The 25,029-nt window shown below is 41.5% G+C and overlaps 1 protein-coding gene across 7 annotated transcripts in view; it reads left to right on the top strand.

The window, feature by feature from the left end:
• SRPK2 (SRSF protein kinase 2) overlaps positions 1-25,029 on the top strand; it is an 89,113-nt gene that overhangs the window by 44,810 nt on the left and 19,274 nt on the right. For all 7 annotated transcript variants that reach the window (XM_083399618.1, XM_083399620.1, XM_083399621.1 and 4 more), the window contains 9 exons: positions 9,339-9,493; positions 15,265-15,373; positions 16,055-16,142; positions 16,365-16,452; positions 17,850-17,956; positions 19,095-19,260; positions 21,913-21,938; positions 22,804-23,050; positions 23,689-24,177. In XM_083399618.1, the coding sequence (XP_083255744.1) occupies positions 9,339-9,493; positions 15,265-15,373; positions 16,055-16,142; positions 16,365-16,452; positions 17,850-17,956; positions 19,095-19,260; positions 21,913-21,938; positions 22,804-23,050; positions 23,689-24,177 (1,475 nt within the window). The remainder of the gene's footprint in view (positions 1-9,338; positions 9,494-15,264; positions 15,374-16,054; positions 16,143-16,364; positions 16,453-17,849; positions 17,957-19,094; positions 19,261-21,912; positions 21,939-22,803; positions 23,051-23,688; positions 24,178-25,029) is intronic.

The raw sequence follows: 25,029 nt of genomic DNA, 5'->3' as shown, positions 1-25,029 counted from the left end.
TGGTGTCAGATAGAGTCTGGGGCACCCACATTTTTAGGAGAGTTGTTAGGTCTTGAAGAGACTCAACCAAGTAAGAGTGGGTGGGACAGAAGACAGTTGAGCAGAATCACGGAGGCCAAAACTCACCAGGAGTGAATTGTTGCCTTGGCAGCATGGTTCAATCTTATGAGAGCTAGCTGACCTGATGCCCTACGCTCTCTAAGGAGCTATGTCTTGTTTTAACAGGCCATTGCCCAACTTTGCAGTTGCTGGCTTCTCTGGCTTGAGGATGAGTGCTGCCTAGATTCAATGCCTTCTCAGCTAGAGGAGTCAAGGAAGGGCACACCTTTTGGCCTGGTTAGTCTGGGCATATGACTCCTCTTCCTCTGAGCTAGATTGTGGCCCAAGAAAACGACACCATGATGAGGAATATAAGAACCAATGGTGTTCCAGATAGTCTTGCTAAGGTCATTGTTACCAAGAAAGCAATTGAAAGCCAGTGCAATCATGTAACATGCATATATGTGTGCCAAGATAGCTACCCCTTAATGTTAATGTTAAATAAAATGTTCAGAGGTGCAGGCGGCGGGGGGGGGGGGATACTCACCCCAGTAGCAGGTAACTGTTAACATTCTGCACCAGTCACATTTTACAAAGCTTTGGAAAACAGTCCTATGTACTGGGAACCAGGGTAGTCAAGAATCAAGGTTTAGGATCCATAAATAGCAATTGCTAGATAGGCCTTCATGCCAGAAAGTACTGTTGAGAAATAATGTTAATGCGCTGATGAGCTGGCTCCCAATAGTTTTTAACTTATTGCATCTCCTGTGACATACTGGAATGTATGGGTTATCATCCCAAGCCTGGATAGGAGGCTGGTGTGTAGAAAAGAAGAAAAACTGTTTGTTTGTTTGTTTGTTTGTTTGTTTTAGAGAATTCAGGGTGGTCTGCAGGTTCAATAATGAGAGTTTGATTCATTCCTACAGTTTTCTAGCTGACTTTTAATGAAGCATACTATAACATTCTCTACCTGCAGAAGGCACCTGTGTTGCTTCTAACCCAACATATTCCTTAAAATCTGTCCTGGAGCTGAGGACCTAAAATGGCTTGGGCAGGCCATAGGATAAGCATCAATTTGCTACCATGTGTCCTTGTCTACAGAAATATTTTGCTTCAAATGTATACCCAAGGAATGTGTGTTAAGTGTATTGAAACCAAGAATCATGATGTGTCATGTCAAAACCTAGATTTTCCAAGACACTATTTTATTTATTTATTTATTAAGTTTATATCCTCCTCCCTCCTCCAAAAAGCCCAAGGAGATGATGAATCAGAGTTTAAAGTAATTAAATATTCGTTTTATTACAAAATACACATATTAGATACATGCACAGCAATCATATTGGACTGATAATTGCTTCACTAAATCTATAGAAGGAGGAGATGGAAAGGACTGAGACAGAGCAGCAGGTGAAGAAAGGAGATGGGAAATGAATATTAAGCAAGAAAATCTGAAGGCAATGGGCACCAGATATACATATGGAGAGCTGACTCAGGTTAGAGAAAGAAGCCAAATATAAATGACACTGCCTGGGGCAGTGTTTGTGACATGCTTGCTTGGCGAGTTAGAAAGTCACAGGAGGCCCGAGTGCCAACATTATCTATTTCTGGGTTCTGCTTAGATCTTGAGATCTTCCTTTGCGCTGGGGCATTGTAGTTGCTTGGGTTGTTCCTTATGACTTCTCAAAGGTCTAGGCACCCTTAGATTACAAAGTGTAGCATGCTGTCAAGAAATAACAAGGGATATACTGTGATGGAGAAACGGGGCTAGGCAAACCCTTCCCTTGAGCTCCATAACGTTTGGAACTTTCCTTGGGAGAAAGTCATGGAGGTTGAACAAAAGCACTGGTCGGATACAAGGTCCCTCAGAGACCTTGGAAAACAGAATACAAAAATAATGAAGATGGAGGGGGTGGGAAAACCAAGGAAAATGGAGGCCACCCCCAAAAGACTAGAATAAAATAGAACCTTTGTTGTTGCATGAGGATGCCTCTTAAAGCCTCAGTTAACTGGGAGGGGGCTTTTTCCTAAGACAAAAGAGGAGAAAGGTATTGATTTTTCCATCTCCGCCAAGCTAAGCAGTTGGCTCCTTACCTCTCTCGCCCTGACCTAGCCACTGTGATCCACGCGACGGTCACCTCCAGACTGGATTATTGTAACTTGCTCTACGTGGGGCTGCCCTTGAGACTGACCCAGAAACTCCAGCGGGTGCAGACTGCTGCAGCGAGACTCCTTACGGGGTCTTCGCTGTGAGATCACATTCACCCGGTGCTATACCAGCTGCACTGGCTCCCGGTGGAGTACAGGATCAGGTTTAAGGTGCTGGTTTTAACCTTTAAAGCCCTATATGGCCTAGGACCCTCGTACCTACGGGACCGCCTCTCCTGGTATGCCCCACAGAGAAACTTTTACGGTCTTCAAATAAAAACATCTTGAAGGTCCCAGGCCACAGAGAAGTTAGGCTGGCCTCAACTAGAGCCAGGGCTTTTTTGGCCGTGGCTCTGATCTGGTGGAACACTCTGTCACAAGAGACCAGGGCCCTGCGCGACTTGACATCTTTCCGCAGGGCCTGCAAGTCAGAGCTGTTCCACCAGGCCTTTGGCCAGGGCACAGCCTGACTCCCTCCCTCGGCAATTTTCGCAGAGCTCTGGCCCAATGGTTGCCAGTGGCTTGAATTAATTAATTTTATAATGAATGATTTTAGAGTGTTGTTTGTGCTGTACTTTTGTACTGTTTTATTGTTGTTAGCCGCCCTGAGCCCGGCTTCGGCTGGGGAGGGCGGGATATAAATAAAATTTATTATTATTATTATTATTATTATTATTATTATTATTATTATTATTGCCTTTTCCTACCACACCTACAGCAAGCAGTGAATGCTAAAGTGTGATTGGGACGCCGAAGGGTTTTCTTGCACATCCTTTTAGGTGTGAGTCCTAACCTTAATGGATGCTCATGCATTTATTGTATTACAGTGGTACCTCAGGTTACATACGCTTCAGGTTACATATGCTTCAGGTTACAGACTCCGCTAACCCAGAAATAGTGCTTCAGCTTAAGAACTTTGCATCAGGATGAGAACAGAAATCGTGCTCTGGCTCTAGCTAAAGTGGTGTTTCAGGTTAATAACAGTTTCAGGTTAAGAATGGACCTCCAGAATGAATTAAGTACTTAGCCCGAGGTACCACTGTAGTGGTATTCTACAGTTGGGTTGCTCAGTGTTTCCTGTGTGGTTCCCCCCCCTCCTGCCCTCTTAAGGGCTGTACATCAACAGGTATGTCATCAGGCTGAATTGATTGGAATCAGTTAGAGAGTAGGGTGTGTACGTACTCCAGAGGTCTCAGGCCTGCTGACTAGAGGATAGGAACACTACCCTTGTCCATGTTAATTATATGTGAGGTGGAGAAATTCAATCCGGTTTGCATTTAAAGGTGAATCAGACTTTACAAAACAATATGTGAACTGAAACAAGGACACCACAGTCCCATATATTGTGCTTCCTCTCTCCTTTTTATGCTCACAAGAACCCTGTGAGGTAGGTTATGCTGAGATTTCTTTACTGGTCCAAGGTCACTCAGTGAGCTTCATAGCTGAGTGGCGATCTGAACCCTGGTATCTCAGGCCCTAGTTCAGCACCACACTGGCTCTCTGCCCATGAATAATTTTACCCTTGACATCCACAAAACAAAGGAAGCCATGTAGATCCATGCAAAAAACCCCTATGGTCTGATTTTTTTATGGTCCAACACCGCTTACTTGCCTTTTGTCTCCTTAAGAATACAAAGTTTAGGCATTCAGGATTGAGTTCCTAAAATGGACTTCAAGATGTTATTTTAATTTTTTTTGATGATTATGTTATCTCCAGCCACAGGGTATTGCTACTTGGCTTCTGTCAACCTTACTTTTTACCTTGTTCTCCGCATAAAATTTAATTCCTAGCTTTGCTGCTATAAAATACCTCCGTGGTTCTCTTTGTTTTTGTTCTCTTTCTTACAGGGAACCTGAGTTCTTTGGTTAAGGCTAGAGACAGATCTGTCAAACTGCTGGATTTTATAATTTCAGCAATTTATTTCTTTACTGAATTTATATCCTACTGTTCCTCCCAAAGGAGCCATGTGGGATCAGCTGTTTTTTCTTCTTTGTCCCATCAGTCCCAGGAGCAACTTGAAACCTGCATGACACCCACTAGGTTCTCTCTCCTCCTACATACATGCCACACTATAATTGTGATTAAATGCAGCTTTTTTCACCCAGCCAATTTTTCTCAGTGCCTCTTTTGCATACTATTAATTGTAGTGTAGGTGCTGTTTGATTACTGGCTGAGCCAGTACAGCTGGGGTGTGGGTGTGGTCCAGACCTTGCCCTAGGTGGTGGGATCATCCTAAAGGGTTCATTGCTTTAGGTCAACACTTCATGGAGTCACAGGGCAGGGGCTCACCCCCCCTCCCCAAGTCAGGATGTAGAATTGTAGGCAGGGGAGACAGGTCTCTGACTCTCACCTGGGATGAGTTTGGTTTGGTGAGGTTTGGTTTGGTTTGGTTTGCGTATAGGAGTAGTGTAATGCATTCTGTTGCCATGATTGGACCATTATCTGGTGAGGCTTGGACTGTTCAGAATCCATATGTCTTTGAGGAGTATTTCCCATTCCAAGGGAAATCTATGTAGCCTGCCTCCCACTAGGCTTGTCGAAGGAAGCGGGGCTGTGCACAAGTCAGTTGTACTTCTTGTTGAAAGAGCATTGAAACAGCATTGCACCTCTGTGGTTCTTGTGATACTAATAAGTAAAGCAACTGGAGGAGCAGTAGCTATCTGGCCTATTAGGGGCACCAAAGGAAGGGCCCTTTTATTTTCTTCTTTTCACCTAGCATCTTTGGGGGTTTAACTAAAGGATCCTTAAGCAACTACTTGCCTGTTTATGCTGTCCAAAATGGAACAGGCAAAATGGAAGGTGGCACTCCAATCTGAACCAGGAGAGCATCCTAGCCAAAATACCTACACAAACATTGCAGGAGCAATGTAACAGAATGCTAGCCAGTGTAGGAACATGTAAACAGCAGCCAATAATAATTTTGTCTCTTTGAAAGTAAGCTTTGGCAAAATAACAGTTAGCTGTAGCTCTTTGAATGAAGAAAAGATGCTCACCTTGTCGCTAGAGAAGGGGAAGAGATGGAGTAGATTTACAGATCCTGAGAGATTTAGCTAGTTTTTTTCCTTTTTCCTTTTAGTGACCATCTCAACAGGGTCAAGCGGAAAGCCAGATCATGTTTGGAAGTATACAATTCCTTGTTTCTGCTTGGGAGCAAAAGGAAATATTTCAATCCTTTGAAGTATGCAACATGTTATTATTTTACTCACGTATTCTTGTTCCATAAATTCTCCCAAATGCCCCTGGAACTAAAAAGTTCATTATTAAGATCAGAAAGAACTGTTTATCGGCAACAAGTAAAACACATTGGCAAATTTAATGTAAAGATAAGTATGCCCTGCATTGGGGTATCAGACTAATATACAAGGGTTTTAATTAAGCTGAAGTAGGTATTTGAGGATGCAAGAAGATCCAAGATTATAGACAAAGTGAGCAAGCATTTAGCCAAAACTAATTAGAGCATTTTTTGTTGTTGGTGTTTTTCTGTTAATCACAAGAATAGCTGGAGGGGGGAGTTTTTAATGTTTGTAAACAGTGATAATAGTGTGGGAGTATGATAATTAAAGCCCACTAAAAGGCTGAAGTATTAAGTGCAGCTTAACACTAATGCAATGTAGTGAAGAATTAATTCTGAAGAAAGTAGTCACTGTAAAGTAAAATTGAAAAGTAAAACTGAAAAACCAAGGAAAAAGGTTATTTTCACCCAGAAATTTTATGGTTACTAATACAAAGTGGCAAGCTCTAAAGATGTCCACCTATATGAACAGTGAAAATCAGCTTGTACAGCAGAACTTAGCATTTCTCTTCTTCCTCCTTCGGTCCATTGTTCATGCCCTTATCCCCCAGAGCAGTTTTTGGAATCCACTGGGCTGTAGGGAGAGGAGAGAAAAGGAAGGGAAAGTGCCATTTCACTAGCAAGTGCCTGCATATGCTGTGCTGGATGTCACCCAGTGAAACTGAATTACATTGTCCTGTTTGCTCCTTAAAACATCCATTTATGAGATGGTTGGCTGCAGTGACTGACATTTCTCCTGCAGACATGTACTTAGGCTTGCAACGTGTGCTTTGGTTTTGAAATGTAGTTTAGATTCAATTTCCCTAGAGAATAAGGCTTTTCCTAGTCTATTTTAATGCAATTCAGATTCTACTAGCACGTATTTACACTACCTGATATGTTTGTGTGTGCCTGTCTGGACTGGTGGAAAAAATCATAACATTTAAAAATGTTTTTAATATTGTGTTTTAATGTTTGTAACCCACCCTGTAACCTTAGGGTGGTGGGTGGGTAATGAAGAAGAAGATAATTGTCAAAAATCCTGTAACATAAGTCAATTTTTTGATTTAGAGTTTGATTATCACAAAACACATGGGAACTACAGAAGAGTCATTTATCTTTCAAGACCCAAAATTCCAGAGCTTTCATTTTTAACTTTGCCTGGTAAAGTTTTTCTGAACAGACACACTTAAAGCCATTTTTCTCCTTACATAGAGTTGTCTTTGGCGGTTGGTGATGGGAATAGAAATCTGAGCCAGTTGCCATAGGAACACTGAAGTATAGCAGGCAATATTAATACGGTATTGCTATTTGGATATACTATTACTCCTGTTTTTGTGCACAGAAAAAATTCACACCTTCTTAAAATACATGGAACAGCAACCTACTGAGATATATTAGCATTATTATGTAAAAAGCATTTTAAATTGTGAAAATTTCAGTTTGCGAGGTTGTCTCCTGTGTTATGCAAGATTGATTAAATGTGAAACTGAGTTTTTATTTATTGGTGGACTGGGAAGAATTGTTGAGCATTTTTTTCATGTACTCATTTTGTTGGTTGGTGGGATTTTATGAATGGGTGTGTACATTATTAATGAGTTGATTGCTTCCATAATCTGGGAAGTTGCTGCCATTGTTCTGTTTTGACTATATCTTCCTTCTAACAAACTGATAACTTCAGATCCTTCCTCAGGCATGAGATGCTGAGGTGGAAGTGGATTAGGTAGTTGAATGAAGAGAGATTTGCTCTGTACTCAGCTGTGATTTGCCCACAGTTGTGGTATCAATGAGAAAGAAAGGTGTTTCACACTAGTCTGCTCCAGGCCTATAAAAGGAAGAACAGCCATAGGCAATCTCGGACCTCCAGATGTTTTGGGACTACAATTCCCATCATCCCTAGCTAACAGGACCAGTGGTCAGGGATGATGGGAATTGTAGTCTTCCCCCCAAAAGAATCTTCAACTATAGTTTGCCCCAAACTAGTAATGGAGTGAAGGCATCATTGGTAACATAGGTGGCGTCAGTCAAAGGCTCCTTGTCATCTTGGTTTTGTGTGACATCTGAAACATAACTGGCCTGAGCATCACAATTCCTTCCGTGCTTTCTATCCTCTGTCCAATTTTAAGAAGGAACCAAGTTGTGAATTTATTGAAAGGATACAGTTGCAAGTGAAATCATTCAACCCCCATTGCAAATCAGGTTTAAGTTGCAGTATAAGTTGCATTTTCAGCTGAATTTGATGAAACCACTTGAAGCATCCTTTGGATTGACCTATTTCAATTGCTTTTGCTTGATTTGCGCATTGCAAACAGCTGAAAGTCTGTAAATTTTGCTAAACCTGATTTGTAGTGGGGGTTGAATATTTTTTGGTTGCAACTGTATACTAACATAGATTGTCTTTAATCCATTGTCATAATTGAAGAATAAGATTTTGATTTTGATTTTGATCTCTAATTCAATTGCAATGTGTTTATATTCTAACATGCTCCTCAAGTCCTCATCAGGTTTGTCAGGCGAAACCATAGAATATGCTTTACTTTCTAAAATGTATAGTTAATTATATAAAATAGCCTTCAGTACCACTCAACAAGTTTTGTTAGTGTTGCTTAATTACTTTTTAAGGAGATCCTTGTTTTGAACATTATCTAAGAAAGCAAGTTTGACTTGGCTTTATCTTTTCATCACAAAACTTACTTAAACTTACTGTATAAACAATATAGGAAATCTACCATGTTTTGCATATGGGGTGCAGTAGGTCCATTTGAAAACATGACTTGCTATAGATTTCTTCTCATATAAATATTTGGCTGATTTAATAAAGAATTCTGTATTTGAAACATTTGCACAGAAATCTTGAGTTAACAAAAAAATCTTGAGGGTTTTGTTTCTTTTTTGCTGCTGTCTTAAATATTTGGCTTATTTGATTTTCTTTTTGCTGGATGAATCTCTTAATTTGCTAGCTTGGTATTATAAAAATCTGTGAAGGAAATCTATGAATTAGATCCTCTTTTAGATTTAAAAATCTGCTATGCTGATTTCTAAATATTGTTAATGCCGTGTTCCTTTGACATACTCCTCAAAACTTTGTAAAAATGAAGATGGAACTCATCTTCAAAGGCCCATTTGTATCATACTCTGGAGTTTGTAACAGATTTTTCTTGTACTTACACTACATTTTGCAATATTCCTTAGCATTGTCAGGGCCATTGTTTGTAGCCAATATGCAGCATAATAGTGGTGCTTGCCAGTGGCGTAACGTGGGTTGTCAGCACCCAGGGCAAGGCAAGGCAAGTAATTTGCGCCCCCCCCGCCCGCTGCACTGTCCCTCCCCCAGATAGTCCCTCGCTCTCTCTCTGCACCGCACCGCACGCCTGGCACCCTCCCCTCCACAGTGGGCGGCGACCCGGCGGCTCGGATCGGATTCGCACAGCCAGCACTGCAGTGAGAGAGAGTGAGTGAGCCAGGTAGGGGCAGAGAGCTGCGAGTGCGAGCGCGCCCCCTCCTCAGATGTTGCGCCCGGTGCGGCCGGCCCCTCCTGCACCCCCCACGCTACGCCACTGGTGCTCGCAGCCGCTCTGAGCCCGGCCTTGGCTGGGGAGGGCGGGGTATAAATAAAAATTATTATTATTATTATTATTATTATTATTATTATTATTATTAAATATATACTAGTTCTTTCTCTTTCTCTTCCTGGCGGTTAGATGGATTTGGATTTTGAGATGTTTCCAAACGCTGGCTCTATTGAATGTAATAGGACTTACTTCTGAGTAGCCATGGTTAGGATTGCACTGTTAAATGGCAAGAAAGGAAATATAAAGTGCTCACAGGGTAATTTTGGCAAGAGTATTCTTTACTGAATGTACCATTTTGCATTTGCAGGCCAGAGCCTCAACAGAAAGTTCCCTCTGCACCCCCGCCACCACCCCCGCCACCTCCACCTCCACCTTTGCCAGAGCCAGCCCCTCCAGAGCCAGAGGAGGAGATTCTGGGATCCGATGATGAAGAGCAAGAAGACCCTGCAGATTATTGCAAAGGTTAGTGTGTGTGAGCAAACTGCACAGCCTGAAGAGTTTATTATTTTTTCTGTCAACCCTTGTCTTTGCTAATGTTGGTCCAGCTCTGGGGATGTCTCCCATTCATCCAATTCACAAAGGCAGGAATTTCCAGCTAAGAATACTGGTACATTCATGAGATGCTCTGGAAGAGTAATCTCTGCTTTTTCTATTCCTTTTGCTTCAAGAGCATTCAGTCGTCATATGAAGCATCACATTATTTTCAATACAGAGCTAAATTGCACAACAGCTCTTTATGACCTTCGGAGTGCCAGATTTAAAGAGACACTTTCAGGTTACCAATGTTGTTGTTTCCAAACGACTCATTCCCCGCACCCCCTGGTGCACAATTTGGTTCTTTGTATGCTTTGTAGGAGCATAAATTCTACACATGAAGTAAGATACGAATGTGAAAAATGACTCTTTAGAATAGATAGCCAGAAATTAACATGGTGGGTAGTGTAAATAGAATGCCAGCACTTGAAGAAAACACAGTGGTATAAAGAATGGTCCAGTGTAGATGTAAAAATTAAATTGAGATTGGAAACTGTGCCACAGGATTATGCACTCCCTACCACTCTGTGTCTCCTCCCTTTGAATTCTTTGGCTTCCCTATTACCTGGGTTTAGCATTGTTTAATAAGCCCTTCACCAGCCTGGATTAAAATGAAGCCAGGGAACCCCAAAACTTTTATTAAGAACTTTGAAGCATGGGCTTCTCAAACAAATTTAGGAGTATTTATGGAATCATTTTCACTTGGATTGGCAGTGCCAGCACACATTGGCAATCTAGGGAGTCTCGTGAATTTGTATGTAAGGCATGGGGATATGGAGTGCTGCTGCTTGTCTGTACATCTGCAAGGTTTGGTGTTATGTGCTGCAGCAAAGCATATATAGTGAAGCAATCAGTGTAAGACGTCAGTTGTGTCATATGTAATGCTAGGCCAAACCAAGAACAAATCTGATTCATGGTTAAGGAGAGAAAGCTTAATTTTGAAATGGGATTCAGATGACACTTTGTCCCGCTGCTTTCCCCCAGGAAAACCTGTGGTTTACCACTGAATCGGAACAAACAGCAACTAGGTTTTCCACGGATTGCTCTTTGTTCCAGTTTAGCACTAAAGAGCAGGTTTTCCGGGGGGAAGCAGCGGGGTACAGGCCAAACTGTTCTGACCTGTGCCTAGAAAGCACAGGACAAAGTCTAACTTTGCTGTGCCATTCTGAGATAAAAGGACTGTGGGGTAGCAAAGTGGTTGCAAGCTGTTCTCCAGGAGCCATCTTGTTTGTGTGGCCCTGGTAAGCCATAGTTCGGATTAGTTTACTTTAAATGTGATCCAGGCCGCTGTGATGTGTGGCCAATGTGTTACAACTGGGGTTCTGAAGTGTTTTTCCTTGGAGGTAGCTGCATCTAGTTCAAGAGTGGGAAACTAGATCCACCCACCTGTTAATCATAGTGGCATTAGCTGAAGTGTTTTCCTTTGCAAACTGGCTTGCTAAATGTTCCTCTACCCACATGGCTTGGTTTAAAACTATGTTGGCAAAAGAAGCAGGATTCGCAGCCACTGCCAATTGGCTGTGGCTTCACACCCCGCTTTTGGCAGAGATCAGCTTCAGTTGGGAGCTCCTGAGTGGAACTCATCCCAGCAGAGTTTTCTTCTTCTGCTAAATTTAAAGGCCAAATACAGTTTCTGTTTGCCAAGGAACAATGGGGAGCATACTTTAAGGTTCTTGATTGTTCCTTTATAGCCACATCTTTAATCTGCTCCACACCCAATATCATAAATGATGTCTGGTGTGGGACAGCGGGACCCTTTGCTGCGTCTAATCAAGCCTTCAGGCCAGAGGTTCCCCACCACTGATCTAGGTCCTTGATCTGTATACTGAAATCCTTGTACTTTTTCAGATTCTGTTCTTTTTCACAGTACCAGGCACTCTAAACCCTTAGTATGTAACAGTGTTCAATTTAGGCATTGTGCCAAATGTTGGTTTGAGGCTCCAAGCATACATTGTTCTTTGTCTCAGTTCCGTCCTACCAGAGTCCCTGGATGTGATCAGAAAGCACGCTTCCTTACTTTGCCTGACTGCTGGCAAAGTGGTGACATGTGTACTACCGTGTTATCATTGGCTGGTCTACTCATGAGAGCAGACTAATTGTCTCCTGAAACACTTAGGACAGCTGTCAGCATGTTCCTGTTTTTTTAGGCACTGGTCTCTGGAAAGTTTCTGCCCCTCTACCTTAATTTCTTTCAAAGTCCCCTACAATCGTCACCTGAGCATTTTGTCCAAAAACGTCACTTTCTTTCCAGTACTGCCTCTCCTCATCTAGATAGTGTAGCTGAATGCTGGCAGAAACCTAACTTGTGTATCTATTCAGGCTCGTAACAGATAGATGATACCCGCTGAACCATTTAAAGACAAATAGCATCAAGCTAAATTATTTTATCATCGTAACCCCATAGCTTATTATAAAACCGTTTCTCATTAGATTTCCCTCCCTCTTAACTGTGGGAAAGAGCAGTGTTTGTAAAAGCAGATTGACATTGCCATGGAAAATTGCAGAGCAGGGTGGATAAAAATAAAAGATTTTGGATTTATTTTTTTAAAATTGGATTTTTAAAATAAAATGCTTTTGGAGGAAAAATCTTTCTAAAGATAGTTTTCTATTTAAATTACATTATAGTCCAAAGGCTATTCATCAGGAAATAAGGATTTGATTTAAGTTTTTCACCTGTGCTGAAACTCAGTCTGGTTGTTGTTGTTGTTTTTTAAACCATTTAACCACATCAGTTAACAATCATGGATACATATGCTATAATGTTTAAGTTGTTACAAGTTGTTTAAATTGTTATTAAGGAAATGATTTTTTCTCTCCTTCCAATAAAGTACAGCAGAAAAGTTGTCCAAATATAAACAATAATTTAACAATTGTCTATGTATTTCTAATACTATATCCAAATCAGTAATTTTTGGTATAACTGTAAAAACTACACTGAAAATTTATTATTCCAAAAATGAAACCTACATCTGGTTGTAAATATTAAGATTATACCAGCAAGAATGAGTCTTTCTGTAAAAAAATGATTTAAATCAAGTCTTACTGTTTATGGATGGCAGCAACTGGCATTGAAGTATGAATATGGCTCTCTGGCAAAGGGCCTGCATGCAGAAAATCCCAATCCGCGGCATTTAAAAGGAGTTTAGGTAGCAGGTTTTGGAAATCCTCTGCCCTCTCTCACCACTGTCTCACCACAGTTGCTAACTCAGAATCCTAAAGTGCCTGTAGGCAACCTTTGAACTTGTACTCAGTTGAGGGCTGGATAGAAAAGTGGAATTAAACTCAAGAACACAGTGGTTCACAGCTGAGTTCATCATGAAAAGGCTTGAGCAGAATGGATTTGGGATTCCATAATTATTATGCATGTACCTTTTCTCAGTCTGCATGTGTTGGTAGCAAACATGTTGGCATTGTGGCCGTATAGTTTGGGGTCTCTTTTTATTTTAATTACTTTCTTGTGTACTGGAAACCTTTTTGCAGTGTCTGCCATGCAGAAAACAATCAGTAAAAGCCACGGCTACAGCAAGATTAGACTATTGAAGATGAGTTGTGTGTCGGGGGTGGTGGTGGTTTATGCTTTTGTTCTCCATGTACTTACGGTATCATTGATGTGTTTACATTGCAACTGCCTGTGGAGGCGAGTGATGGCCCTAACTGTGGCTTTTGAATTTGGATGTCATGTCAAACCATAGCTTGCAGGCATGATGTAGAATTGTGGTTTTTAATTCTGGCTTGTCAGCTAATAGTAAACCATTGTATGTTTTACATTACTCAGACAAAGCTCCAAGTTATAGATAAGCTTCGCCAAACTATTGTTTGCTGAATTGAGCTGTTGAAGCTTTGGACATCTGAAGTAGTTAGTTTAAGGGCTTGACCACACTTTGCTTGTCCTGCCTCCTAGAAAGCACGGGACTGAGAGGCTTTCTGTTCCCCTGGATTACCTGCTCTTTACTGCTCAATACTGCAAGGAACACGGGTGGCACTGTGGGTTAAACCACAGAGCCTAGGACTTGCTGATCAGAAGGTCAGCGGTTTGAATCCCCACGACGGGGTGAGCTCCAGTTGCTTGGTCCCTGCTCCTGCCAACCTAGCAGTTCGAAAGCACGTCAAAGTGCAAGTAGATAAATAGGTATCGCTCCGGCGGGAAGGTAAATGGCATTTCCGTGCGCTGCTCTGGTTCGCCATGCTGGCCACATGACCCGGAAGCTGTATGCCGGCTCCCTCGGCCTATAAAGCGAGATGAGCGCCGCAACCCCAGAGTCGGTCACAACTGGACCTAATGGTCAGGGGTCCCTTTACCTTTACCGCTCACTTGGAGCAGATGTCAATTGCTCTGATTCCATGGTAAAGAGCAGGTTTTCCCAGGGGAGAGTGGGGAGAGTGGTGGGACAAGCAAAGTTGTGGACGAGCCCAAAGTCAGAAGCAGAAATTCCTTTCAAAAAACATTGGCTTGAATTATACTTGATGTAATTCAATAAAAGTATGATCTCTTGTGAAACTTAGTACTGAACTTTGGATACAATATGTTCTGTGCTCAAAATTGAGGTGGTGCAGCAGAAAATCATCTTGATAATTAGGTTGTACAGCAGGGATGGCCAATTGGCAGTCTGCTGGCCCACTCCAGTTCTTGGTGCTCTGCCAAATTTTACTACAGAGGGGTGTGGGGAGGATGGTGGTGGCGGAACTGGCTGCAGCTTGATTAGCAAGGAAAAGGTTTTATAAAATATATAATGAGAGGTTCCATACATTAATATTATAAACCTTGTGAGTGCAATATGTCAATCAGAATTCCTGTATGTAATGCAATGCTTGGGAGCATGTGATTCAAACTTGGGAAGCTCAGTGCTCTTAGATGGTGCCAGATTTATTATGACGCCTGCACATAATTAATTTCTGGACCACTGTTTGGACCCTGATAAAATTGTTCATCCCAGTTGTAGGGGAAGAAAATCAGGTTTAAATGCAGCTTTAAACTGGAACATTGGTCTGAACACAATACTCTTAGTTGAAACTGAGTTCACACTCCTATTAATTTCCTGGTTCCAACAGGATTTTCTTGTTTTTGACGTCTTTCTATAGAAGCAAATATAGATTGAACTATACAAGCAACTTCCTGACATATCTGATATTTTTTCTAAAGTTGAAGAACAAGTTTGACAGTGCAATCATATACATGTTTACTTGAAATCAAGTTCAGTGAGACTTGCTCATTAGGATGGTATTCAGCAAAGTTTTACTGAAATTAAACCTATTGAAATGAATGGACCTAACTTAGTCATGTTTATTAATTGTAATGGGCCTACTAACGGGCCTGTTAATTGCCATATTGGACACTACATCTTGTAAGTACGTTTAGGATTACAGTGGTACCTCTGGCTACATACTTAATTCGTTCCGGAGGTCCATTCTTAACCTGAAACTGTTCTTAACCTGAAGCACCACTTTAGTTAATGGGGCCTCCTGCTGCTGCTGCCCTGCCGGAGCACGATTTCTGTTCTCATCCTGAAGCAAAGTTCTTAACCCGAGGTACTATTTCTGGGTTAGCGGAGTCTGTAACCTGAAGCGTATGTAACCTGAAGCGTATGTAACCCAAGGTACCACTGTACAGCTTAAAGCTACTTGGAAATGCTAAGACACTGTTGTATAGGTAATCAAATTAATGCTAATTTTGCCCCCCACCCCCCACTCTTTTTTGAAAGGTGGCTATCATCCAGTGAAAATTGGAGATCTTTTCAATGGTCGGTATCATGTTATCAGGAAATTAGGATGGGGACACTTCTCTACAGTCTGGCTATGCTGGGATATGCAGTAAGAAACAACAACTTTCCTCCTTTGCATGCTAGCTCTCTAAAGCAGGGGTAGCCAACCTGTTGCTCCCCAGATGTTTTAGACTACAGTTCCCACCAGCAATAACAAGTGTGGCTATTGGTCAAGGATGATAGGAATCACAGAACCATAGAATTGCAGAGTTGGAAGGGACCCCAAAGGACATCTAGTCCAACCCCTTGCAATCCAGGGACATTTGCCCAGTGTGTGGCTCAAACCCACGACCCTGAGATTAAGAGTCTCATGTTTTACCAACTGAGTTATCCCATCTAGAGAGCACCAGGTTGGCTACCCCTGTTCTAATACATGTAAATGGTGGCTTTGATTTATTTTGAATAACTAATGGGTTGGAGTCTAGCTGAGGTTATATAAATGTTTCTAGTCTATCTCCTACATAAGTACCATTGTATAGGGATATTAATGCTGTCTTTGCCTTGAGTCAAATGTGTCTTTAATAACCCTTAAGAGACATTGCTCTCTAACTGTTTGAAAAATAATAATTGAGAAAAAGGTTAAATTTATCATTCACTTACTTGAATATTATTGAAGTTTGCCACAAATTGTTTTAAAGTTGTACTTATTCTCCAGTAGGGCATTGGATGTCTGTCTTAAATAGGAAAAAAAGTATTGGCTCTGATAGCTTGTTTACTTCCTGTTTTAAAGGGGGAAAAGGTTTGTTGCAATGAAAGTTGTGAAAAGTGCTCAACATTATACAGAGACAGCCTTGGATGAAATAAAGTTACTTAAATGTGTAAGTATTATGATAACACTCCCAAGCTTAGTGACTGAGTGTAAATGAAATTGCTTCTTTGTGTGTGTGTGTTTAATTTTGTGATTCTGTAAAACAAACATAGTAAGTAAAATTGCAGCTACCATGTAATATTTTTTAGCTGCAGTATCTTTAAAAATAACTTTACAGTTTTTTTCAAACGGTAGTTTTAATTTAAGTGACTTGTTTCATTTCTTTTTTTAGGTTCGTGAAAGTGACCCTAGTGATCCAAATAAAGACATGGTTGTACAATTAATTGATGACTTCAAAATTTCTGGCATGAATGGCATACGTATCTTTTTTTTTCCTTGCTGATTTCCCAGTGTCTTGATTTTAAAAGACAGGAAACCTTTATGCTTTTTCAAGTAAAACACTAGGCTAGCAGGTAATTTTTTAAGACATTGGGTTGGCTCCAGACATAATGTTCTGCAAATGGAAGGGCTTCTTCCATTCACATAGGGGATTCTTATTCAACACAGCCTTTGAACTGTAGGAAATGGGTATCTTCAATTATTTTTTATTTCAATGAGAAGTGGGAATTGGCAAAAATCTCACCCTGCCTCATTCCTCCAGCGCTAATGGAACTTGGCTGAGTGCAAGTCTGGATCCAACCCAGAAATATTGTTATTATTATTAGTGCATAACAGTGAAGGAAATACTGAAAATATTATATGGATATTTAGAATAAGCTGTTGTGGTAGACTTGGAAACGATGTGTATTTGAGAGGTGCTTCATGTTTGTTTATAAACCTGCAAGCTGTTATCTTTATGGGTGTTTTTTTTTAAATGAATGAAGGCGTACCTGTTCTTTCTGTTGCTTTTATAGTAAGCTATCTGTATGTTTTTGTTGGTTTGGATTTTTAAAAAACATATTTCAGGTTCTGATCTGAACATAAGTTCAAACTCTAGTCTAGGATATTTGGCTTCTTCTGACAATGTTGACACTGTGAAATTCGTATTAAATAAATTTTCCTTCCGCTCTGTAAAAATGGCCAACACATTATTTTAATAAATAAAAAAGTTGACTACAACCCAAAAATCTTCTGGGCTTCTCTATTTTGCTCTTGCAGTTCCATGTTAAAATTAGCTATAAAAGAGTAGACCCATTGAAGTTAATGGTCAGGTATCTATGACCTGCTTAATTTTAGTGGGTCTCTTTTGAGAATGAGTTAGCAGGCTTACATTGATTTGGTTTTTCTGTTGGGTTCAAAGTGGAATGACTGACCACTGCTAAAATATGTACAAGGTCAGTAAAGACATAATGTAAACCGGGATTAAGGAAAAGTGGTTGGAACTTTCCCACACATACCCCTTTCATTTCTCCAGGACAGTTCAGTGTTACACTAGACCATTGCCTACCATGCTCTGAAACAGAGGGTAGGGAAGAGGAGCTTGATCCCAAAATAGGCTCTGTCAAAACTGGATATGCTGATTATCTGATTCAACTGCTTTATGTATGCATAGCCCACCCATCTATAGATTGGTGAGACCATAGGATATGCCCCAGTTGCTAGTAGAAGATGGAAACCAAAATGCTTGAAATATATTTTTGGAAAACTCACGTTACACAAGAACAAAGGATAATGTTCTCAGTTGAAATATTGTGAAATGTTTTCTTGTGTGGTGGGCTTGTAAGGATGGTTAGAAAGTCATTAAATTACTTACGATTTATCCTTAATTGAATCTCAGATGTCTGTATGGTTTTTGAAGTACTTGGACATCACCTTTTAAAATGGATAATTAAGTCCAACTACCAGGGGCTTCCTATCCGTTGTGTGAAAAGTATAATTCGACAGGTAAGATGTTTAATGCAACAAAGCTACAAATGTGCTAATACTTCAGTTCTGCTTGCAAAATTGATAACTACCCAGGCTGATAGGACTACATTTTTTTAGAAATCTCTCTAAAACTGCTATTGCATGTGATGTCTTCAATTACTTGCTTGATTAAATTGTTTAAGTCTGAACAATTTAAGTAGCAATTCCTTTAAAATATATCCTATGTGCATTTCATCTCATCACTTAACAGCACGTAGCTGAAGTGAAAAATGCTTTTTCCACAAGAAGTTAGTTGCTGAAAAAGTGCCAGTTATTTTACTAAAACATACGTCATCTGATTGAAAGAAGAACAAGGTGCCCTAATATTTTTATTACGAATATTTTAGTCATAGTTTATGTGCATAATCCAGCAAAGGGGTATAGCTAGCAAGGCCAGTGGTCAGGGATGATGGGAACTGAAGTTCTGTGAACTAGATTAGTCATTTCTCTTCCCAAGTATGTATGTACAGTGGTACCCCGCAAGACGAATGCCTCGGAAGACGAAAAACTCGCTAGACGAAAGGGTTTTTCGTTTTCTGAGGTGATTCGCAAGACGGATTTCCCTAAGGGCTTGCTTCGCAAGACGAAACAGCCCTGCCTCTCCTGTCATGGCGACGGTCACTGCACGCACGCACGCTCGCTTCCCCACTCCTCCGGCTCCCTCCCACCTTCTGGCTGACGACTCTTCCGGCTCCTTCCGACCTTCCGGCTGCCTCGCGCCGCTGCCCACCGCCCTCGCGCGCTCTTCTGAGAGCCGCTGCCGCCAGCAGCCAGCGTTGCAGCCAGAGTCGCGCTCTTGAGCCCCGCCGCCCTCCAGCAGCCGCGTCGCGTTGTGGCCACAAGGCACGGGTGACTCCGAGGTACCGGCTGCGGCAGCTGCCCTGCTTCTCCCCGCCCCTCCCCGCCGTTGTTAGTGTTTAACTGCAGTGGTGCTTCGCAAGACAAAAAAACTCGCTCAACGAAAGAACTCGCGGAACGAATTAATTTCGTCTTGCGAGGCACCACTGTATTTTAAAGTGATGTCCACATGTAGCCTTTTGAGTTCTTGTGATGCAATGAGTGGAGGAAACTTTCATTGTAATGAAATTATTCTTCCTTTTATTGGTTTGCAAACCAGGTACTGCAGGGTCTAGATTACCTCCACAGCAAGTGCAAGATCATCCATACAGACATCAAGCCAGAGAACATCTTGATGTGCGTGGATGACACCTATGTGCGTCGAATGGCTGCGGAAGCAACGGAGTGGCAGAAAGCAGGAGCTCCTCCTCCTTCTGGCTCTGCAGGTACGGCCGTACTTTTAAACGCTCAGTAAGTAAAAACAGGAGAGACGCGGGTGGCGCTGTGGGTAAAAGCCTCAGTGCCTAGGGATTGCCGATCGAGAGGTTGGCGGTTCGAATCCCCGCAGCGGCGTGCGCTCCCATTGTTCGGTCCCACCGCCTGCCAACCTAGCAGTTCGAAAGCACTCCCGGGTGCAAGTAGATAAATAGGGACCGCTTACTAGCGGGAAGGTAAACAGCGTTTCCGTGTGCGGTGCTGGTGCTGGCTTGCCAGAGCAGCGATGTCACGCTGGCCACGTGACCCGGAAGTGTCTCCGGACAGCGCTAGCCCCCGGCCTCTTGAGTGAGATGGGCGCACAACCCTAGAGTCTGTCAAGACTGGCCCGTACGGGCAGGGGTACCTTTACCTTTACCTTTAAGTAAAAACAGATCGCATACTTGCCGCAGCAACATTTAATTAGTTTTAGTTAATGGGAATAGTAAATTTAAACGTGGTTAATTTGAATGTTTAAGAATGTTATTAGCATATGAATAATGTATAAGAAGTGTTCATTTTAATGTAGCAAAACAATCCGAGTGCTGCAATTCTTCATATACTTCTGCATTTTTGGTAGGCAGAAAAACCTTAATTACAAGCTTTATTTATACTGGTTTCCTGCTGTTAATGCAACATTCATATGAGCTAATGTGATCTGGAACATTTCCCCAGTTTTAAGTTTTAAACTGTGTTTTAGGTGTGCACTCTTATATCTTGCAGCATTTTTAAAGATATTGCCCTCTGTATCCCACTTCCTCACACATGAAGGGGATTTCTTTTATATGCAGAGAGCGATATGCATGCATATATATATATATATATAGCTACATGCAAACGAGACACCAAATAAGTCCCTTATATTTCATTGCCTTTGAGCTGTGAAACTGGGTTCAGTCCTGTCTGAAATGCATGAAGTCTTAATTAAATAAGCTGAACAAGCAGTACTGCTTTTCTTACTATTTTGTGTATTATTCAGGACATCAATCAGCTATACTTAAAAAAGAATAAGCAATTTGTCAGTTTGTCATTGCCACCTTGTAATGGCCATCTCATACTGTGGACCATATTAACTCCTCACACTTAATACATTATAATGTATCACATGGAGGTGGTAGTCTCTCAGAAAAGGCATGCATTCTGTAACATCTAAGTGTAATGTCAGGGTGTGTGCAGCCCTTTAATGTCTACTGGTGGCGCTGTGGTCTAAACCACAGACCCTAGGGCTTGCCGATTGGAAGGTTGGCGGTTTGAAGCCCCGCAACGGGGTGAGCTCCCGTTCCTCGGTCCCTGCTTCTGCCTACCTAGCAGTTCGAAAGCACGTCATAGTGCAAGTAGATAAGTAGGTACCACTCCTGCGGGAAGGTAAACGGCATTTCCGTGTGCTGCTCTGGTTCACCAGAAGTGGCTTAGTCATGCTGGTCACATGACCCGGAAGCTTTATGCCGGCTCCCTCGGCCAGTAAAGCGAGATGAGCGCCGCAACCCCAGAGTCATCCACGACTGGACCTAACCGGCAGGGGACCCTTTACCTTTACTACTTATTTACTAAACTGAAGCCCCCAAAATTTAGCTTTGACTGGTTTGTAAGTGGAATATTTTAATAATACAGTGGTACCTCAGGTTATGTAGGGACGCGGGTGGCGCTGTGGGTAAAAGCCTCAGCGCTTAGGGCTTGCCGATCGAAAGGTCGGCGGTTCGAATCCCCGCGGCGGGGTGCGCTCCCGTTGTTCGGTCCCAGCGCCTGCCAACCTAGCAGTTTGAAAGCACTCCTGGGTGCAAGTAGATAAATAGGGACCGCTTACTAGCGGGAAGGTAAACAGCGTTTCCGTGTGCCGCTCTGGCTCGCCAGAGCAGCGATGTCACGCTGGCCATGTGACCCGGAAGTGTCTGCGGACAGCGCTGGCCCCCGGCCTCTTTGAGTGAGATGGGCGCACAACCCTAGAGTCTGTCAAGACTGGCCCATACGGGCAGGGGTACCTTTACCTTTTTATCTCAGGTTATGTATCCCTCTGGATATGCAATCTTTGGGTTGCAAACAAAGTGTTTGCACACCGTGTGCGTGCGCAGAAGGGCGCCTCTGTTTACAGATTTTTCGGGATACGGAGGGCCTCCGGAACGGATCTCATCTATAACCAGAGGTACCACTGTGCATTGTTTCCATGTTTCTTTTATGTGGTCTTTGGTAGTATTAGAATCTTGAAAAGTTTTTATAGTCTGTATCAGTAAAATGGATGAACTAGGAACTGGATTACTTACAAGCAAATAATTTAACATTGTAAGGTTGGAAAAGAGTAATATTTCAATATTTTTCATCTTTTGTTAGTAATATTTCAATATTGTTCATCTTTTGTTAGAAGAACTTTCTTAGGGCTTAAAACCTAAAACCCATTCACTGGCCCTAACAAGGTTGTAGAGTCTCACAGAAATTGTGCAGGTTTTTCTTCTCTTCCTCCTCCTCTAGACACTTTAGGTTGGATAAAGATGATCTAAGGTAGTACCCGACCATCAGCCTCTCATTAGAAGATGTTTCTGATTATTGCACAGAATTTACACATATCACTTCATAAATTTGACTCTTAAGTGTTTTCTTTCTTTCCTCTTTTGTTTTATTTTCTTTTTTAGTGAGTACTGCCCCTCAGCAAAAACCCGTAAGTAGTCTTGTGTTATTCTTCTTGAGTATTCAGGGCTCCTGTTTAAAGAGTTGAAAGTTAAAATTGTTAGCATTTTCCTTATTTAACTACAGTTTTGGTTTATAAATAGGATCTTTTGTCTAAATTAATCTTGCATTACCTTTTTCTCCTGCATACCTGGGAGGAGGAGTTCTGAAGTGTTCTTGTTTGCTTCTGCTTAACCATGTGGGTTGCCATTCCACCCAAACTGACAGACTAAGGAAGACTTTAATTATGGTTAGCTTAAAAGAAGCCAAGTTCAAACAATGGTTTCTAAACCTCACTTGTACAAGCTATAACCATAGGGGTTTTTTTAATGATAAAGTACAGTTGTCACCTGCCTCACTTCATTTAGTGGGGGCACCTAGCAAAGGGCCCCTGAAAGTGAACTTTCGGGACTGGGCAGGGAGGCCAGTTATTTAGCAAGATGTGTAAAATCTTTAGATTTAGGTTTAGATGCTATAAACTTTTCATTGGGGGTTTAAAGGACAATCCTAGCACATTTAATTGCACCCAACAACTAACTTGTCTAGTGCAGATGACAATATGTTCCGTTTGTAGCCTAAAAGATAGGTATGCTGTGCTTGCAGTGGTTTATATAGTGAGAAATAATGGGGCCTCTCTATTCAGCTTGTATATCTTACGTCAGCAAAGCAATTATAGCTTGAGGCTACTTTATCCTCTGAATTGCCTCTTGAGTTTCAATTTTATAGAAAGTCAGTTGTGCAATACTATGCATTAGTGTTCTCAGTTCACAGATGCTGGACTTTTATAGGGTAACCTAACCTTCACATTGGATGGCTATAAGGATCAATAAATGGTAATGTTATGTTAAATTTCTTAGATTGGAAAAATATCTAAAAACAAAAAGAAGAAATTGAAAAAAAAGCAAAAGAGACAGGCTGAGCTACTAGAAAAGCGCTTGCAGGAAATAGAGGAACTGGAGCGAGAAGCTGAAAGAAAAAAAACAGAAGAAAATGTAACATCTACTGTATCATCCAATGAACAAGAGGATGAATACCACCCAGAAGTCAAGCTAAAAACTGTTGAGTTAGAGGAGGTAGCAGATGAAGAACTTGGGAATGAGGATGGTAAGTGTTGGGTCTTCTTAAATTTTGATATAAAAGATGCAGTGTGTCCAGAGATGCTGTTGCAACGATGCTCTGAGCACCATCTGTTTTGTAGGCTGCCATCGGTCAGAGCCAAAGAACCATGAAACTCATTCCATGAGCTGCAAAAGGCTTTGCATGTCTTTTCTGCAAAGAGCAGACCCCCAATTCCATCCTGCAAGTGGAGGGTGCTTTTTGATACGGAGGGCATAAGGAACATGGAAATCAATAAGTGCCATTACTATTAGGGTGCACCACCGGCTTAGCACACTAAGTTTTGTTCAGAGTGGTGCCAAAATAAAATGCTGAAGAGACATCTTTGTTGGCGAGGGCAACTGTAGAAGTAACCAGCCATTGATATAAAAAAAGTTTTCCCCAGGGTAATAGCTCCCCTCCAGGCAAAAGCTATAGAAGACTATCTGCTTTACTTATATAAGCACAAATTTATGCAGTCCTTTACTTTGCCTTTGCTATCTCAGATGAAATAGTATTGTTACATAACACGTACTGAAACTGAAAATTCAAATGATACTTGATAATACTTACCCCACTTGGTTTTAAGAGGCCATAATTTTCTGAGAGAAAGTGTAATCTAGTCTTTATATATTTTAATCCCTAAGGTGAAACGGAAGATCAGGATGAAAAGGAAGATACAGAAAAAGAAAACACGGAGAAAGACGATGATGTTGAACAAGAACTTGTCAACTCAGAATCTGCAGATCCCACTTGGATAGAATCCCCCAAAACAAATGGCCACGTTATAAATGGTCCTTTCTTGCTGGAAGAACAGATTGAAGATGAAGATGATGAAGAGGAAGAATGCCCAAATACTGAGCAATATAATCTTGATGAGCCAAATGCAAAAAATGATTACAGCTATAGTAGCTCCTACGAACAATTTAATGGTGAATTGCCAAATGGACGTCATAAAATTTCTGAGTCGCAGTTTTCTGAATTCTCGGCTTCCGTATTCTCTGGAGCTTTAGATTCTGTAGCTTGTGGTTCAGCTGTTTCTGAAGAATCAGCTGTAACTGAAAGAGACGGAAGCACTCCATCTCATGATAGGAGCAGGACGGTTTCAGCATCCAGTACTGGAGACTTGCCAAAAAGTAAGTGTTTTGGTTTAAGAAATTTGTGACGAATAATCTAAAGCGTAGCCATTTTTAATTTTTGCATTGCTATACTTGGCAGCACTGTAAAATGAGAGGGAGAGAGTAGAAAACATGTGGTCTTAAAAATATTTCTGTGTGCATATTGTTGAACTTTGCATTACATAACTGTTCTTTTGCCATTTTTAGAAGTGAGTTGCTCTCTTATTAGCACAGCACTGCTTGTTAAGCCTGGGAGCCACAAAACCATTTGTTTCCTATGTACCTGGGCTGCCTTTTGGGCTTGCATTTCTTAAACAACCTACCAAGTCATGTGGCAAATAATGGAGGGGGCACCGAGAAGCGGTGACATGATGTGAGGGCCTGCTGCGGAAATAATAAAAAAGTAAACAAATCTCACTGGGCTTTTCCAAGCTCTTGGGCATGCCTAAAGTAGCTCTTTGTTTGGATCCCATCTGAGCGTTTGAGAAATATGTCAGACAATAAGCTTTGCTTGTGCTGGTCTCCCATGATGTTAATTGATTTTGCTGCTTTGCAGGCTCTTCTAAGGCAAGGTTTTGTTGCTTTGAGATTCCCCTCTTCTACCACTGGAAAAATATGCCATCTGTAATTCTGGTTCACAGCTATTTTAAGACAAGGATATGCATTTTAGGCTGTTTATTTTCTCCTTGTTGTTTATTTCTGTCCCAACAAGTTTCGCCTGTGTTAGATATTGGAACCATGCTAAAGAAACAGTATTTTTTTAAAAAAATAAATAAAAATTGGAGGCAGTAAAGCGAGCGTTGCTGGGCAACAGAAGTGGTCAGATGTGGACGTCGGAACCCTTAGTGCTAATTGGAGACATACAGTTAT

This window comes from Podarcis tiliguerta (genome assembly GCF_965153285.1).
Source record: "Podarcis tiliguerta genome assembly, chromosome: 10".
Lineage (NCBI taxonomy): Eukaryota > Metazoa > Chordata > Lepidosauria > Squamata > Lacertidae > Podarcis > Podarcis tiliguerta.
This window is presented reverse-complemented; position numbering and strand designations above follow the sequence as displayed.